General features: G+C 41.1%; 1 protein-coding gene across 1 annotated transcript; it reads right to left on the bottom strand.

Moving 5' to 3' along the window:
• Positions 1-2,320: 2,320 nt before the first annotated feature.
• On the bottom strand, positions 2,321-17,182 carry FBXO3 (F-box protein 3). Its single transcript, XM_035116658.2, has 11 exons — positions 17,024-17,182; positions 13,912-14,001; positions 12,842-12,996; positions 10,761-10,875; positions 10,430-10,634; positions 9,791-9,836; positions 7,824-7,908; positions 7,335-7,457; positions 6,667-6,782; positions 5,188-5,378; positions 2,321-3,595 (listed from the first exon to the last, which is right to left on the bottom strand). Exons 1-11 carry the CDS (start codon positions 17,128-17,130, stop codon positions 3,464-3,466), a joined length of 1,365 nt encoding a protein of 454 aa, XP_034972549.1. The 5' UTR covers positions 17,131-17,182; the 3' UTR covers positions 2,321-3,463.
• Positions 17,183-18,453: the final 1,271 nt, after the last annotated feature.

Here is an 18,453-nt window from a genome sequence, read left to right as displayed (position 1 = left end):
TTTCTCCCTCCTAACGCTAGAACTCATGGCCAGCCACCGAAGCTGAATATTAAGACGATTCAGGACAGGTAGAGGAAAGGACTTTTTTTTCCAACTTGAAGGGCTTTGAGAATTAAGACTAATTAGGCTAAACGCTGCCTCCACACTGAGAACAAACTGGTTCTGAATACTGTATGTATTTGAAAACAATACAACACCTACATCACCAGAGACCTTTTTATCCAGATTGGAAAGCTTATTTTTTTAACATATATATCCTCGCTTCCAGAAAGGATAGAGAGCAAGGCACATGGTATATATCAAATGGGATGCTAGCTTCTGATATTCAAGGAACTTCAAGAACACTTACCGTGTTTCTCCTAAAATAAGACACGTCTTATATTTATTTTTCCTCCAAAAAAAACACACCACGGTTTATTTTTAGGGGATGTCTAATTTTTTCGAGCGGGAGCTGGCAACAGCATGCTGCGCCGAGCCCCAACCCGGTGAGAGCTGGCAGCAGTGCACCGCGCGGGACCTGTTGAGAGCCTGGGAGCAGAAAATAAAAATGGCAAGGCTACCCTTGTAACAAAGCACAATAATAATACTGCGGAGCTGCGAAGCTCAGCGGGGTTCCGGCCCTCCCATTTGCGTGCCGCCTCACTGTGTTTTGCGGGGGTGGGAGCCGCTTCGGGGAGCACAGCGCAGCGTGAAGAGTCTGGTGAGAGGCAGCTGCGGCTGCAGGTGAAGCCCGCCTCTCAGCTGATCGGGCGCCTCTTCGCCACCGCCGCAGCGCTCAGGGCGCTCGCCCCCAGTCGCCCACGCAGATCCCGGGCTTCACCTGCAGCCGCCCCTCACCAGGCTCTTCGCGCTGCGCTGTGCTCCCCGAAGCGGCTCCCACCCCCGCAAAACACAGTGAGGCAGCCGCAGGGGAAGTGCCGAGAGCGCCCAGGAGCGCGGCTGCAGCAACGGTAATCCCAGTCGCCCACGCAGATCCCGGGCTTCACGTGCAGCCGCAGCTGCCTCTCACCAGGCTCTTTGCGCTGTGTTGTGCTCCCCGAAACAGCTCCCACCCCCGCAAAACACAGTGAGAGCGCCCAGGAGCGTGGCTGCAGCGACAGTAATCCCAGGGGCTGTGGAGGTGGCTGTGGGTACGCACCAAGCCCCAAAGCACGGCGGCGGAGACGGCCACTGCAAGCGGCATGAAAAGAAGGTGGTCGCCAGCAAGTGTGCTGTTGCCTCTTGCCGGCTCTTCCGAAGGCGCTTCAATGCCTTCCTTTCCTTGGCAGACCTGCTCCCCCCCGGCTTATTTTTGGGGTATGTCTTATATTTAATCAACTTGTGAAAAGCCTGCCATGTCTTATTTTGTAGGCCCATCTTATTTTAGGAGAAACACTGTACCTACAGGGCTTGAGAGATAAGGATGACATGAGGTAACCTAAAGCGTATACAGTGGTACCTCGGTTTATGAACACAATTGGTTCCGGAAGTCTGTTCAGAAACTGAAGCGTTCATGAACTGAAGCGAACTTTCCCATTGAAAGTAATGGAAAGTGGATTTAATCTGTTCCAGACAGTCCATGGAGTACTTAAACTGAAGCGTTCATAAACTGAAGCGAACTTTCCCATTGAAAGTAATGGAAAGTGGATTAATCCATTCCAGACGGGTCCGCGGAGTACTCAACCTGAAGCGTACTTAACCCGAAGCATGGGTGTAATTGGTTCCAGAAGTCTGTTCATAAACTGAAGCGTTCATAAACTGAAGCGAACTTTCCCATTGAAAGTAATGGAAAGTGAATTAATCCGTTCCAGATGGGTCTGCGGCATTCGTAAACCGAGGTTCCACGGTACTGTATAAAGGTCCCTGGGCATATAAACTTCAAACCCTTCTCAAGTTGGCTTTATGCAGTTATTTCAACCTTTCATGGGAACTGGGAATAGTATGGACTTCAGCACCGTCAGGTTTACTACATACAGTGAGTTTCCGTAGAGCTTACTTCCTCCTGAAGTTTAGCATTCAACTGACATGTATAGAAATGTATATAGGGGAGTATCTTAAACCTCCTCGCATGAGGATTACTGAAGTTATCTAGCCTCAGTAAAAGTGTCATCTCATAGGAGGAATGGGTCTTATAGGCCTTGATTGCATGCCATGGTAAACCGCATCATAAATAAACTGATCATGGCTGCTTTGCTCCTTCCTGTAATCACAAGGGGGAAAACAAATCAGAGATGCTGGTTTATTTCAACCCCCTTTCCCAAATCACCATCTGCGATAAGTATTGTTTTTGTCCTAGCCAAAGGGGGGGGGGTTTAAAAAGCTAATTAAAATATTTTCAGAACAAGTGAATACTTTAAAAAACTGTTTACATCCTGACTTTGCCTGGATTCCCTTTGCTGTAAACTATGCTGTGAATGTATAATACAAACCCTACAATAAATTATTATACAACTATGGCACTTGAGAAAATTCAAACCCTTTCCACAATGTAACAAGTTCACTCTTTTTGAAAATTATAGTTGCAGTTTACTTCAGCTAGGAGTATCAATTTGATATTTTCTTAATTATGAATTTTACTTTTCTTTTTACTCCCCCCCATCTTGTGCACCAAGTGACAAGTTGGTAAAACCCAATTATATATCATGCTGAGGAACATCTGGGCCACACTATCAGTGAAGGGTATATAGTAATACCCATCAATGTAAATGTTCCAGTTATGACTTATTTCAAGTTCTCTTCATTTTTAGTGAGACATTTATAAAGAAAACCATTTAGTGTTCAAGAAAACATGTTTATACTTGAAATTCTAATCACGTATCACAATAGTTAAATGGCATTTGAAGAGGAAAATCAAGCTATTTACATATTTATATTATACTGTATAATAAATGAAGAAATGCAGTAGGTAATATGCATATTCCATGTTCCAAAAGGCGCATGATGCAAGATTTAAAACATTAGACCAGCTCCCTTTCAAACATTTCAGAATGTCCCATTAAAAACATACATATTTGTCCCAATGGCTATACAGATTTAACTTCAGTTATTTCATTCACGTATGACAAGAGATGAAATAGTAATACAAAATCATTGTGAAAATGACATGCCTAATTTTTCATTTTGTTTGCTTTAATTTAAAAAAAGGAACAGAAAGAAAACAGGCAGCAGCATTCTGGTTTTAAGGAAGTTTAAATGTACAATGACTACCTTCAAACTGCAAAGCTGTTTGGAAGAATAAAGCTCACCACACTACTGTATTCCCACCTCTACCCGACATATTCTCTCTCAAGAAGCAAACACATGACAAAAGAGAACCCTGTTTGTATAATCTGCTCAGATGCAACAAGCCAGAACCAGCACTCATTCTAGTTGCTCCTCTGCCAAATAATGACTTAATATTCAGAAATATTTTTACATGGTATCTTCCACAGAAATACTTTCTGCAGAGAGAAGAGGTCTTTGTTTTGTTTTTCTGGAAGTTTGCTCAGGTTTGACGTGGACAACGCCCACGTCCAGAAGGAACAGGGATGTCCAGAATTCTGCGTCTATCTTCATATTCATCAGTATCTGTTGAGTCTTCGTCTTCATCCATAGCACATTCGTTATGATTGGTTTCCTAAATGCAGGAGCAGAAGTAATATAGGTAAGCTTTTTGACAAAGTTTCCTTGCAAAACTACCCCAACTAAATGTGATCATGTTTCTCAAGCTGCATTAAACAAACAAAAAGATCAATGATTATCATAGAAAAAGTAAAATACTTTAACATCTCTTGTTGTTTTTATGGCATTTATACAACTATGTCTGGTCTCCAACAGCTTGTTACCCAACAGAAAGCCTGGGACTGGGCTGAAATTCCTGTCATAGCCATTCAAGATAGCATTATGTTACTGTATATATTACACATTAGACAGTAGGACACTTCTTTGATTCTTTAGTAGGCATTGGGCAAGATCCAAAACAATGCTACTGGACACAACAGATTCTGGGGGCATGCAGGGAGCAGTAGCAAGAAAGAAAAGGAAGGGGAGTTTGTGCAAGTGTGCTTACACTGTTGGATTTCACGCATTATAAGCAAATTGTAGCACACACAACACTTGGGAGAATGTACTAAACGTACCTATTCCAATTGTGTAAAGTGCTTAACAGCCTTATATCATTGGACTTCATAACACTCTATAGGAAGGCCATGCTACTCTCATTTTACAGAAAAGGAGCCAAGATATAACATGATTTGTCTGCTAAGTGTATTTTGGACAAACTGAATTTGAATCCAGTACAAATGGTATTTTATCATATTACCACTGAATACTTTTTACTTGCGTGTAAGCCAAAAAGTTCTACTCATAAAGGCAGTCTATAAATATTTCTAATTAAAAGTAAGTCCCATGTTCCATCTACAGGTTTTTTTCAGTAAGAGCAGTTGAAGGCTCAATTGTAAAATAAGATATCCAAGCAGACACAGTGCGTTTTAAAAAGTGGAATGCCCATCCAAACACTCTTCTAAAAAAAACATGTATTCTGACAATAGCTTAAAATGCTTAAAAGTGTCCTAACCCCTGTCATTTGTGGAAAACAATGTTAAAACAATTTTCAAGAGAAGGCACATAATGTGTCTGTTGACAACATGGACAAAGGTTGAACAAGCAAAACAGAACAAATGATCTGCTGTAACTAAATATAAGACAAAATAATGTTTCTATCCAACAATAAGTTCCCACTTATTTATGTTATTCATTTAGCACATAAATAGCAGCGCAGTTATATAATATGTAGGCAATATCGAATGGTTAATATATCTAATATATTTGTTCTTCCCCAAACTGAATATTACCCAAAAAACAAGGCAAAGCAAACAACAACAACAAAACAAGCAGTCAGAAAAGACATTTTACTACTTGGGCTTTTCCCAAATGTTCCAGGACCTGTATACACATTTCATAATCCCATATATGAGGAAGTTGTTATCTATCCACTCACTACATTTTTTTGCTCATAACTGATAAAGAAGCAAGTATGATACTTGAGCGCATACATTTTTAAACTAGGTAAAGTATTTTTTTTACTTTACTCATCTTATAGCTTCTAACAGCTATTAACCTAGTTTTATGCAAAAAGGAGATCACTATTTATATTTAAACACAAAATCCAGTTGTTTTCTGGAAACCAAAGAGAAGAGTTAAGGCCTAAAAACATCAATTTTAACTTACCATGCGTGCTGTAGATATTTTGAATGTTGGGCAAACCATATGAAATCTAGGAATGGTAACATTAAAAAATCTGTCTTTATAGTAGAGACAATGGAATGTATAGTATCCTTCCATGTACCCTGAAGTAGTGGCAAATGTCGTACAGCTGGTATATTCATAAACCCGACCAGGGCTGATTATGGGAAATTCTCCTGTAGAAACAAAGTTAACAGAGGACTTCAACCTCTGGAACCAAAAATACTTCAATTAGGATCAAACTTAACATTGCAATGAACTTTTTAAAAAAGTGTGCTTACAACTAGTCACTTTTATTTCTAAAAGAAATACGGTCATACCTCGGGTTACAGATGCTTCAGGTTGTGCGTTTTCGGGTTGCACACCATGCCGAACCCAGAAGTATTGGAATGGGTTACTTTCGGGTTTTGGCGCTTGTGCATGCGCAGAAGTGCTGAATTGCGACCCGCAGATGCGGTGCTGCGGGTTGCGAACACTGTGGGTTGCGGACGTGCCTCCCGCACAGATCACGTTCACAACCCGAGCGTCCACTGTACAGCCACAAGACTGGTTCCAATACAGGCCCCATACCACTTTCCTGACAAAAAACAAACCTACCCTCTTGACTATTCGCCCTCAAATGTGATATTTATACAGCAAACAGCATATATATGGGGGCAGTTTATCAACCATGAGGGAGTGTTTTTCACCAAAAGCTGGGCTCAAATTTACACCGAGAGCAAGTTTCAGTGCCTCAAAGCTATTGACTCCGCCCAAATAAAATTGGCAGTTTAAGCACGCTTTTTAGACAGCATGTTTATTGTAATGTGTAGTTTGGCCCTTAGAATAGTGCTACAGACTTTGAAGAAAGAAAGAGCAAGTAATTTATAGATTTTAATCTATAATAGTATAGATTACTATTAGTATAAAATTAGTATAAAATTGTAAGGGTGCTGCCATGCTGCAGTTTGCAGGGCTTGTTGATAGGCAGCAGGTTTGTGGCCCAGGCAGGCAGGAAGACAGAACGAGTGAGCAGGCAGCCCAAGGAAGCAGGTGAGTAAGTCTGGTAGCCATCCTCTTGTTCTGATGCCACTGCCCACCTCACATGTTTCTCCCCTTCCTTCTCCCCCCCTTCTTGCTGAAGGAAGCAGCAGGAGGAGGAGGAGGAGGAGGAGGGAAAAGGGTAGAAAGACTTCCCCTCCTTCATTCCCTCTCCCTGTGCTGTTGCAGGGAAAGGAGAGAATGTCTATTTTGTCTTCATTCCACTGTTGCATGCTTCTTTTTCAGTGGTTCCTCAGTGATGTTGCACTTGCAACAAAGAAACCTTTTTTTTTAAGTGTAATTGCCACACAGCGGGGACAGCGATGGTTGCTTATACAGTATTGGGATCATGGCTAGGAAGAAAAGGATTAAGGTTCCTCTAACTGCACTCTGCATTTGTTGTTGTTGTTTTTAAAACAGTTACATTCTTTAAATATTCCTTACCTACTACTCCAGGACCTTGCACCTCCTCCACATCACCTTTGGCATTGGTTATTCTCCAGTACCGACTGTCTAGCTGACAAGCCTTCTCTGGAAGAGCATCTTTGGACATCTCAATTCTGGCAAATTATGCAAAATACTCATTTTAGTGAGAGAGCAAAAGCACCATCCAAAACACTATTACCTTCCTTAAAATATTATCCAGAATATTTTAACTGTTTTAGGGCCTTGAGAGGTGGAAGGAAATAGTTGTGACACTCATCTGACCACATTACAAACAACACTCATTAGCAGGGGCATAAGAGTCATGTTTTTCTCTGACACAATGTAGCAATTTGACTGTCCAAGAAATACTACCCTAAGGGGGAAGATCTGGATACTGTAATTGTTACACAGGAAAAAACATAATTGAACACATGTAAGAAAAAGAATACGTTCTATAGAACACTACAGAAAAGGAAGTCAAAAGCAAAGAATGAACTTCGGTGCAGTATTGTAAAAAGCATTCAACATTTTTCCTTTCTTACTTTTTATCTCTCACTGATAAATTGTGATTTTGGGGAGGGCTAGTTTATATTTTAGGTAGTTTAGAATTTTGCCAGTGAGCAAAAAAAGCTTCAAGACGTGTCAGTAACACATTGATAAAACCAGCATTGGTTTACTGCTCCTACCTGATTCTGTAAGTAAAGAAATAGTGAGGTGGATGTACAGAACTGAGTTCAGGTAGAAAAGATGTGGAGACAGAGACAGTAATATCTCCTGTTGTTGCCACGCATCTCTTGTCATGAACGTATCTAGCAAATAAAGAAAAAGGCATTATCTTGTAAGCAAATACTGACAAATTCATTTGTATAAAACCAACTTTCACCTTACAATTTGTGCATTAAGAATCTATTTCTCTCCTTAATAAGAGAAGGCATTCTCTGCACCTGCTTAATGCCATTTAGACTATATCTGTTTTTGCAGAACATAGTGCAAATGTATTGCTAATGTTACAATGTTATTATTGTAAATAATAAGTGTGCTTTGCTTTACTACCTCATTCTCACATAAATGTCTAATAAATATTATAAGATGGTAATTTATTTTTGTTACAAGTTTAAGATTATTACATTTTGTCTTAATAAGATACCATAGATTGTAAACTGAAGCCGTAATACCTGAAAATCTGGTCTCTGATGATGGGATAGCCGCCTGATACTACATTGTTTACATAGGAGGTGAACCATTCCAAATAGGAGCTACCTAATGGCAAAGGGGGAGAAACATTTTACAAGGTCATAAAAAGGCCAGTATGCTAATTACATATGCTATGACACAAAAGAAAAGAAAAGAAAAGAAAAGAAAAGAAAAGAAAAGAAAAGAAAAGAAAGAACAGTTCAGACCTCCTAGGTGGTGGTCACCTAGCTCTGACCATTAGCAGTCTCAAGTATGTGAAAAGGCACTAAAGCACTAGAGTGCTGAGGTTTAGGACTAGGCAAGCAGAAGCTGCTCATTCATCTAAGACCAGAACTCAGAAGTCTGAATAAAACTGGGGCAGGGGAGAAAGAGGAAGTTCGCAATTGTTTGCCATGCTTCCTTACAGATCAGCTTGCCTCATTCAATTTTCCAATGCACTAAGAAGCTTCATTTCACTATAGATAGAATTAAATGCATTGTTACGTTTAGCAGGATAGTAGGAGGAATTCAATATCTCAGTATCAGCAAACATCTCCTCTTACCAGACGGAGTGATTTCCCCCCTTCTTGCTCCGCATATTGTTCTGGGATTATTTTTCCTGACTCCCCTCCCCCAGAGTCAACTGGAAGAGCACAGGGGAAGAAGAAAGGAGGAGCCCTTTTGTGCTAGGGGACACATCACACTGGGTCTCTATTTGGTACAACTATACTGGTACAACTATTTAATTGAATCTGGCTCATTTTTAAAATACAAATAAACCATCATTCCTCCCAACGCAAAACACAAATAAAAAGCTTTGAGAGATGTGTGTGCATAGATGGTTCCATTTGTTAAACTTCCCTTCCCAATGCCATTCCCATCCTTGATCCTCTGAGCGTGCTATTTTTGATTTGCTGTAACCTTTGAAAGGTAATTATGCCTCAATTACATATGACAGGTTTATGAAACAGAGGGTCTGATGGTGTTACTGCTGTTGCTTTGCTCAAAAACTGAGCTACAAGAACTGCAGAAAATGCAAGCTTGAGAAACCATGATTGCTACTTCTCTAAGACAAGGCAGAAAGGTGGGATGAAAGGCAATTTGCATGAGCTGGCTGTTAGGGGCTGCATAATCCTCTCACCAAGTGCTTTCCCCAGCCAATGCAGCAAACATGCACCTGGGAAACCCAGGAGGAAGCACTCCTCTAACACCTACTTCTTCCCTGCACATCATCCCATCACTTTGCAGTGGAGAAGTGACATCCAGGGTTCCTAGACTTGCTGTTACTCTAATTCAGAGCCCCCACCACCATCACATTGAACTATAATCCCTAGCTTCCCATCTTTCATTTAAAACAAATGGAAGTAACTATAGTTCCTTTCTAGAAACAATAAGCAAAAAGTACAGGCACTATTCTTTTCAAATTTTTTTTGTGAGCTTTTAATATTTTGCTACCCCTCTGCAACTGTAAAAAAAAATAATGTTGCGGAAGCCGAGAGTATCAGCAAAATTTAACAAGCAAAACCTCATATTGCAATGCCAAACAAATGCAACCAAGATTTGATTTTTCCTTCTCCCTCTCAAGAGAGGGCACTCCAAGCCAGAGAATGGAAGTGAAGTGAAAGGATGTGCTCTTATCTTCTACCACCTGGCTGCTTTTAGATACAGTGCTAGTGCCCAAACTTAACTTGCAAATACAGAACTTGTGGGGGTAGAGTTCAAGAGATATGATTTGGATTCTAGCACCTGAAGGGTTACACATACTTTCCTTCTCTGCTTCTAACACTCTCCAATGTCTTGCAATATTACACGTGATCACAGTTTAACATATAGTTTGTCCCCTAATGTGCAAAAGATCTAGAATGAGCAAACGCTGCATGTTGAGGTAAGTGGATAAAGTTCCAGACATATTCCAATTCATACTGGCTTCTCTAAATTGTTTCCCATTTAAGTTCCAAAATACTTTTACCTGTAATAAACATATCAATTGCAGATGGATTGCGGGCCATTTGATCCTTTAAAGGAAAAAGAAAAATATTTATTAGATAGCTTTCAGAAGTTATACTTAGTTATGGCCCTTCCTGTAGCTAAAAACCAAATTGGTGTTTTATGTACCACTATCAACAATAGGGTGCTTTGATTCCCCCCCCAATGCACTGTTAATCAACATCTTACTATTATTTCAAAGTGTGAAGTTTGATTTTTATGCACTAGAGTCTAGACACATTTGTATGAAGCCAATTTTTTTGGAGGCAGACCTCTAATCAACTTGCAAGATCCTCCTTCCCCATCATCACATCCCCAGCTTCTTTACTAGCAGCCCTGCTTTGCCTGTCTCTCAGCTCCAGGTCCTAATGATCAGCTTTCACTTCCCTCATGGCAATTATAGCAATTGCTGCCATTTAAAAGCCCCTTTCCTTCACAAGTTAGAACGTTTGAACATTTATGTGGTCTGTTGTGAATGGTGGGAGTTAGCTCACAGATGAAAGACAGCTGATTTTAGATTTTTAAAAACGTTCTACACACATATACTGCATCAATTTCATCTACTGAAGAGAATGAGTAGCATTAGTGTTGCCTATAGTGTCTATTTACAAGTCTTTCTTACTGGGCATTGGTAGAAGATCTCGTAACTATTGCGGCCCTCCACGCTTTCCAGAGCCATGTACTGACTCAATCCAGTGTGGATGCAAAATGTTAAGGGGAGGCACTGTTTCAGTCCTAGCCGCTGCTGAAAACCACCGGCTGCTGTGTCAATGTCCAGCAAATCTTCAGAGCGATAGTGATTGGAAAGTGCCATGCTTCCCATCAACCTTTGTGAAGACAGAAAAAAGGGGGAAAACATTATTAACCATAGGAAGATACAAATTTCAAGTATGTGCAAGCTTACGTAGCAGCCGACTGCCAATTAGCAATGACAGTTAACATTAGTTTCTCACCCTGGAACGACTAGCTTCTGTCCATTATGGATCCGAAATGAACATCTATAGTCATCAGGGAGTTTGCAACCAATTTGTGCTTCCACGGCATCCAGATCTTCCTCCCGAACACTCTCTGTGAGCATTCAAAAACTACACCATTTAGCAGATTATCTCCAGACAATATAAACAATGCATTTTGCAGTAAGTTATTTAAGACATGATGTTAAAACCTCTTTAGCAAGCCCCATTCAAGTCAGCAAGTGTGACAACTGTGTTTAGAATCATATATTTTCCTAGGGCTTCTTCACAGTTTACTTTCTCTGAAACAGACATTAATACTTATGTCAGAAACACTACACAAAAAGCATAATGTCTTTTGCTTTTGGAAAACACCTATGCACTCCAAAGGGGTAGGCTTCTTTTAAAGACAAACCAGAGATAGAAGTCTGTCTTGATTCAAGCCACAGCATATAATTTGAATAGGGACACACTGCTGTAAAACAAGGAAGGCCAACTAGTAGTCTGTAGACTGGATCCAGACTCAGAAGCAGTTTTTGTCTGATCCCCCTGCCCTATGCAATTTGTGGCTAAAATATTTGCCAACTATTACTCAGGAGGAGAATAATTTTCAAGGGCCATATAAGAGAGAAAATGGCATGTGTTAATGTTTGTTGTTGTTGTTGTTTAGTCGTGTCCAACTTTTCGTAATCCCAAAAGAGATTCATGTATTCCAAAACCTACAGTAATAATCATTCTCACCTAGTGTGGCTGCTTCCATTCTAGGGTTTTTAGTAATGCTGATACGCTATCAGCTGCAAGTGAAATTAAATTGGCACTAGAGAGTTACATTCCCCTTGCATGTCTCTATAGTGAAGGAAAGAGGAACAACGAAACAGCTGCTCTAAAACTGGCTGCTAAAGAAAAATAAATAAATAAATAGAGACCACTTGCAATATATGTTTGGTTTTGTTTGATATGAATGCACATCTGCTCTAGCACACTGATTAAACTTTTAAAAGCACATATTATTGGGTTTTTTCTTTCCTAGAAGAAGAAAGGCAGGAAAAGGGCAGGGCATGTTCCAGACCTGGGAGGTGGGTGTCATTTGAAGAGGCTCCTCTGAGAAGTGGGGGTGGAAGACCTGATACTGAGGCTTTGAAAAACATTTTGGCACTTCATTAGTGTGCAAAGTACAATGAAATTATATATATGTGTGTGTGTGTGTGTGTGTGTGTGTGTGTATTTTCTAAAAAACTCTGAATTTAGGGTTAAGGCTTCCTGTTGCTCCCAAATTTGCAGAAGCCTGTAAGATGGAGATATATAGCTGCTTTGCAAACCTCTTTGAAATTCAGTGCAGCTGAAAGGGATTCTCCTTTCCCCCCATAATCTTCTCAGATTTCCAGAAAAGCAGTGAGACCTCTGGGAAAAGATCCATACACATGGACCCCATTTTGGTGTTTTAAGGAGCATCTCTACCCCCACCCTCACCAAACCAGTTGCTGAATGATTAATGGAAAGATTCAGGGGTAAGAATATATTGTTCAAACCATTCCTCAAATCTCACAGTGTGTGCTTTTCAAATCCACTTCTTCAAAATTAACTCTATTGTTGCTGCACTTTTGCCTTTGTACAAAACTGGGAATTAGAATTAACAAAAATAAAAATGCAAAATTCAATAGTGTTTTGCCTGTCTAGCACCGATTCAAATCAAAGTCAGAAAACCCACTACAAATCAGGTCCTTAAGCTTTCCTTTAATTTCATCATGTTTACAGATACAGTACTTAACAGTTTGTGAACAGTACCACACTCATTACTATATTATGCAATCAAGGTCCATTTGGTTTTCCTTTTTCTGTTCTAGATCACTATGCCAGATTGACAGCTAAGCACAATTTATTGTGTTTCACACAAAGAAGGCTAAAATAAAAAAGGGGGAAGACAGAGCTGTTCTCAGCTTAACAAGCATGTTGGCAATAGTTAAATGATCTGGGGTGTTCATTAAGTGGCACTTGACACTGATTTAAAACAATAACTCTGGAGAGAGAGAAAATTCAAGTACAACTTAAGTTGTATAAAACAGCAAACTTATAAACAATACCTTTCAAAGAAGTAATCATCCGAGGACAACGCTGAAACAGATATTTTTCTAAATCATCCCAGGCCTTTTTAAGTGTAGCATAAATTTGAATATACCTTCCGAGATCAGCATACGTATCTATAAAGATTGCTTTCCAGCTCCGAGATTTCTCAGCTCTGAAAAGATAAAAAAAATAATCTAAGCAGCAATAAGTAGTAAGAATATTGCATATATGCATTTTTGCACTCTTTGTACCCCCCCATTTGCTAATTTTCAATTTTTTAAGGTAAATTCCAGTTCAGAAGTTTGGATTACAGTTCAATGGGCAGGATTTACATAAGTGTTTAACTATCCCATTTAAAAAATTCAACTGGACTTGTATTTAATTTTTAATAATCTGCACACAAAAAAGCAGGAAGGAAGAAAAAGCCTCATAATTGCATAATATTTTACATAAATAAGATTTTACAAAAGGGAAAGCTAAATATCATTCTGATAATTGGCTAATGATTTATGAATTCATTCTAGAGGATGTCACAAAAACAGTCAAGGCTTTGCTACAGGTGTGAATAAAGAATGTTTATGCATAAGAAACATAGAGCTGGCCAGCAAAATTGGGGGTGGGAATAGAGCCATGTGAATTTTCATGCATGCTTTAATAAGGAAACCTGTAAAAGTGACTGTGTGTCAAAATGAGCAGCAATTAATCCAAGTTTCAAACTCAAACACCAACATTCCATTTTCTGCTATCCAATTAGCTTCCAATTAAAACCTATGGGATAGGAATATTGCATCATTTGTCATAGAAGTACGCTACAACTTGGACAAGCTAAGCTGTTCTAGTATATCTACTGGAGAATCAGCACCACCCAGAATCTTTGCAGGAAGAAGCTTTTATTTACTAACAGTTTATTTCATATTGAGCTGATACTTGCATACTTTTCCAGCTATTTCAAAATTTATTTTTTAATGCACACAACTTTTAATCCAAGAAGTAGTCTACAAAAATTGTAAATTTACCAGACAGAAAACTGGTAACACAACTGAATAATTTTCTCATTTTATGTAAATTAAGCACTAGCCATACTTACTCAGACAAAAGCCAGTATTTCTTACAGTGCCTCCTCCACAGTGGATCATGACTTGAAAACTGATTTAATCTACGGCTTACGCAACAGCAGCTGCAAATACAAAGTCAGTTTAAATTTCTCTACAAGTCAAGACTAAAACTAGGTTCAGTAATGATTACACTTGTACTTTGTACAGAAATGCTGAAGAATTTCCAGTTTTTAAAGTTAAATTTGACACATGATTTCACAATTATCTTTAAGACTCAATTCTCTAAATTAACCCACACTTTTGTACATTTTCTCCATGGCAGCTGTGTTGTGGGATTCTGGACACTTTCATTTTGTGCCCCACCCCATGCTCTTTAGCATCTGTATGAAGCTGCTGGGTGAGATCAGAAGACAATTTAGAGAGGAGTCATCAGTATGTTGATGACATTCAGCTTTGTTTATTTCATCAGAATCAAGTGAGACTGTTCAGGAACTGGGCTGGTGCTTGGATTTGGTAATGGGCTGGATACGGACCAAATTTTCAAATAACTAGAGTTCTCTAAGTTAGGGCATTAGCTTCCAACTTGGTATGATGAATATGAGAAAGGTAGAGAGCAAGAGCTAAAAAATTTTTAAAATACCCTAGCCCCTCTGTAGAGGGCGAGGGAGAAAATTAAGCTTTGGTTTTTCACCTACTCTCTAGGCAGGAGATTCCATTCATGTCATAATCACTACTTCAGGAAGAGCAAGTTAAATTAGAGTTTGTTCAACTGTATGTTCAGAAACCTATTTGGTATAAATTGTTTGAATTGTACTGCTTGTGACATATATGGGAGGCAACATCATGGTAACATAAACCCAGTAATGTTGCACATGTGTATGCTCACTTTGCTTTTTATGCTTTTAAGCCGTCCAAAATTTTCTAGTTCTATCAGTGAGCTGGTGATCTGCTCCCCTGATCAGTCATGCTAAGTTGACCAGTAGGTCTGGGATGTGTTTGGGGACACAGATGTGGAGGAACATTTTGAATGTCCATCCCTTTGGAAGCTGCACAGTGTAGGTGGATATTGTCAAACATTGTCATTGTGCTCTAAAGGTGAGGGCCTCCTGCAGACACCAGCTTATAAGAAGGTTCATTTCTCACTATGTAGGATTCTGGCCTTTAGTATTCACCCCAGCTAAATATTAGACAGGTGCAGTGTTGTCAATGCTGTCTTTCCAGAACCTATTGAAAACCTTCTTCTTCCAAGCCTTTTATGTTAAGATTTTTTCCAGTCTACATCTCTATGGGAACTGAGCTCAAGTTGACAAAATCCTTTATTTAAGAAAGACCATCACTGGTGCAATTTGCAGATGAGCTCCCAAAATATGAGTCAGCATTTCACAAACATGGTTTTTTGATTAAGCCTGGACTGACAATTCCAAACAGCACTGACAACAGTCAAAAGCTGCTTTTCCCATTTAGCATCAGGATGTCCACAGAGGTTATCAATCCTACACGAACATAAAGCTGATCTTCTTTTAAGTTCTTTTTAATAGCTGAAGTTGCTTAGTGAATATTTTTGAGTGTACATAATTGTGGTATGGCTGCAAATATAAGGGTTAATTAGAATTTTAGGATTTTGTCTTTAAAAGGTCTAAAAAACTGCCTACTACTTTTTGTGCCCCCCCCCAATAAATAATTCCAGAAATAAGTAATTAATGCAAGGCAGACTCAAAGGAGAGTAAAACAAAGGGTTTTTCTTTTTAAGTCCATTTTATATTAATATATGGAACTCCCATAGGGGAGAGGTCCATCTATTTTGGCTCCATGATTATCTCAGGTTTTGACACGGAGGGTCATAGAAACATTCTGGAAGTGAATGCAAGGTGAATTGCAAGGAATGCAGAACATGTCAAACTTTTACTATGCTTTCATGATCAGACATTAACAAAACAACTCACTCTCAGCACTTTGCAAGCTTGGCTCAAACTAAAAGGTTCCACTTCCAAGCTGCATTGTCAGTGATCTAAAGTATGTGCAGTCAAGGGCCAAACTAGACATAAATGCATCTCCCAGAAAAAATAAGCTGGTGATTTTGCTGTAAGTGAGAAGAAGCCTCAGCAGGCTTCAATTTTAACCAGAGGAATGGAGAGGGGCTACTTTTCTTCTCTGGCCACTTCTTAAGGGAAAATATATGGGAGCCAATACATTTTCTATTGCATGTGGAAAAGCAGCCTGGGAATTCTGAGTTTAAAGAAGTAGAAAAGGAAAGGCTTAATTTTACCTCCTACATTTTGCTACCTGATAAGGACAGCACACTGTGGCTACTTTTTGTCAGGAGAGGGTTACTTTTTATTTATTTTTAATAAAAATGTCAGGAGATGGTTACATGCACATATCACCTAGTTAGCCCTAAGCTTGTGGCGCTCAATCAAGTCCAGCCCCCAGCTACCTTGCACAAAGGAAGACACACGCCCCATATCATAAACCTTATCAATATATTTCTCTGCCATCGAGAGGATTTTAAGCATCCACCATGTGGTGTCACTAGGGCAGGGCTCGCTTCGAGCACGTTGCCCAGAGCAAGCACCTGTTGACACAGCCGCGCTGTGGTGAAAGAAAACCTGTCTATCAGCGCAGGGCCAGCTTGGAAGGCTTCTTGAATGCACTTGGGACCCAAGGCAGGAGCCTCTCCAGAAATGTGTAATGCAGAGCAGCCCAGAGCACCAGGAGCTCTTGCAGGGGGATGGGGGGCGGCGGGAGAGAGATGGGGGGCTGCTTCCCCACAGACAGGGCCATCGCCCCAGCTCCCATACCCAGGGCTATGGGATATCCCTCGCCCCATTTCCCCACTCGGCTTAACCCAAGTCTCGCACCCCCTACTCTTCCCTCCCATTCGGGAGCTTCTCCATGGAGATTGTTTCCTGCACGCGCAACCCCGCCATTGATGGGGTTTTTTGGGTGGTGGTGGTGGTGGAAGGAGACGGCTCGCCATGGCCCTCTCTTCCCCCGAGAAGGCGGCAGCAGCAGCAGCCGCCACCCTCCTCCTCTTCCTCCCCATTTCCCCATGGTGGGCGCTGCAAAGGGAAGCGAAAGGCAGCCCCGGGAGCGCCGCCCTGCCCCGCCAGCTCCTCGCATTAAGCCCCGCCGGGCTCCCCGCACCTCATGAGGTCCCTGTAATCCAGGAAGCTGAGGACGAGCAGCAGCGGGTCCGTGGGCAGCGACTCCAGGCTCAGGGGCTGCAAGTCCAGCTCAACGGACGCCGCCATCTTGACGCCTCTCTAGTCGGGCCTCGGCTCCGGAGTGGGAGGCTCCTCCTCCTCGCCGCTCAGCTGGGGCCGGGCTGGGCTGGGCTGGGCTGGGCGAGGGCGAAGCGCGGCCTACGGCTTCCTCCTGCCCGCCTGGCGGGCATCTCCCGCCTCTCACGCTGGTTTGTTATCAAACACACACACACATATTGAGAGGGCGGGGGGTGGATCTCCACATGAGGCACCCCCTCGCCTGGAGGGTTGTGGGCACGGGAGAGCTCCTTTGAACAGCTGCACTGCAGCAGGCAGAAATGCAACAGGCGTAGCTTTCCTGTTTTCCCAAATTTGGGTCTGAAGATTTGACTTTCGAGCACGCGCAGTAGGCAAGGCGAAGCACGTGCTTCGTTAGGACGCCAGCGAAGCAGGTAGCATTTGATGTTTGCTATTTATTTATTTTAAAAAAGGAACTATGGGACAGTCGGCATCACTGGGGGTGGGGTGGGGGAGCTTTATTAGGCTTCCTCTCACCCTACTCCGGTAACTCCACTCTAGGCCACCTGACCTGAGCTTCAAGCGACCGAGCATAGGATGCAGAAGTACCACCAGGCTGGGTACAAGTAGGACCGGAACCACCGCAAAGTGGTACCACCCACCCCTAACTCAGACAGCTGCTCTAGAAGGACAACATGGTCAATGATATCAAAAACTCCTGAGAGGTCGATAAAAATTAACAGGAACATATTCTCCCAACAGAGGTCATCATACTGGGCAACCAAAGCAGTTTCTGTGCCAAAGCTTGGCCTAAACCCAGATTGAGATGGATCTAGAAAATCCGTTTCCTCCTAAGGCTCTTGGATTTTATTTTGAATTACTGATCTGGATTTTATTTTGAATTATTGGGGCGGGGGGCGGGGCACCATAATCTTTTCAGTGCTTAGGACCTCTAAATGTCTTAATCCAATCCAGCCCTGAGGATGTGTCAGATTTGCCCAAGACACCAATTCCATTCCTTCAAGAAAAACTCAGCTGTTTTAGGAGGGAGCCTGTAACTGTGTAATGAAGTAGCAGATAACCCTTATCTATGGAATGCACATTCAGTGTGCTGCATTTCCCAGAAACCTGGGTAACAACTTGGATTATGTAAAAAGAAGATGTTTTACAGCTGAAGAGCTTTAATGTAAGGGTTAAATAAAATGGTAATCCCAAAATTTGTTGCCTTCCATAGAACACACACCACTTAATCTAATTTGGGCAGCATTAATAAAAAAGCTGCTATCAAATGGTTATGATAACTTTTGTTTGTGCTATTTTTTTAAAGTGGTCTTGCAGTCAGGGCTGAGTGCC

Source organism: Zootoca vivipara, chromosome 1, assembly GCF_963506605.1.
Source record: "Zootoca vivipara chromosome 1, rZooViv1.1, whole genome shotgun sequence".
NCBI lineage: Eukaryota > Metazoa > Chordata > Lepidosauria > Squamata > Lacertidae > Zootoca > Zootoca vivipara.
This window is presented reverse-complemented; position numbering and strand designations above follow the sequence as displayed.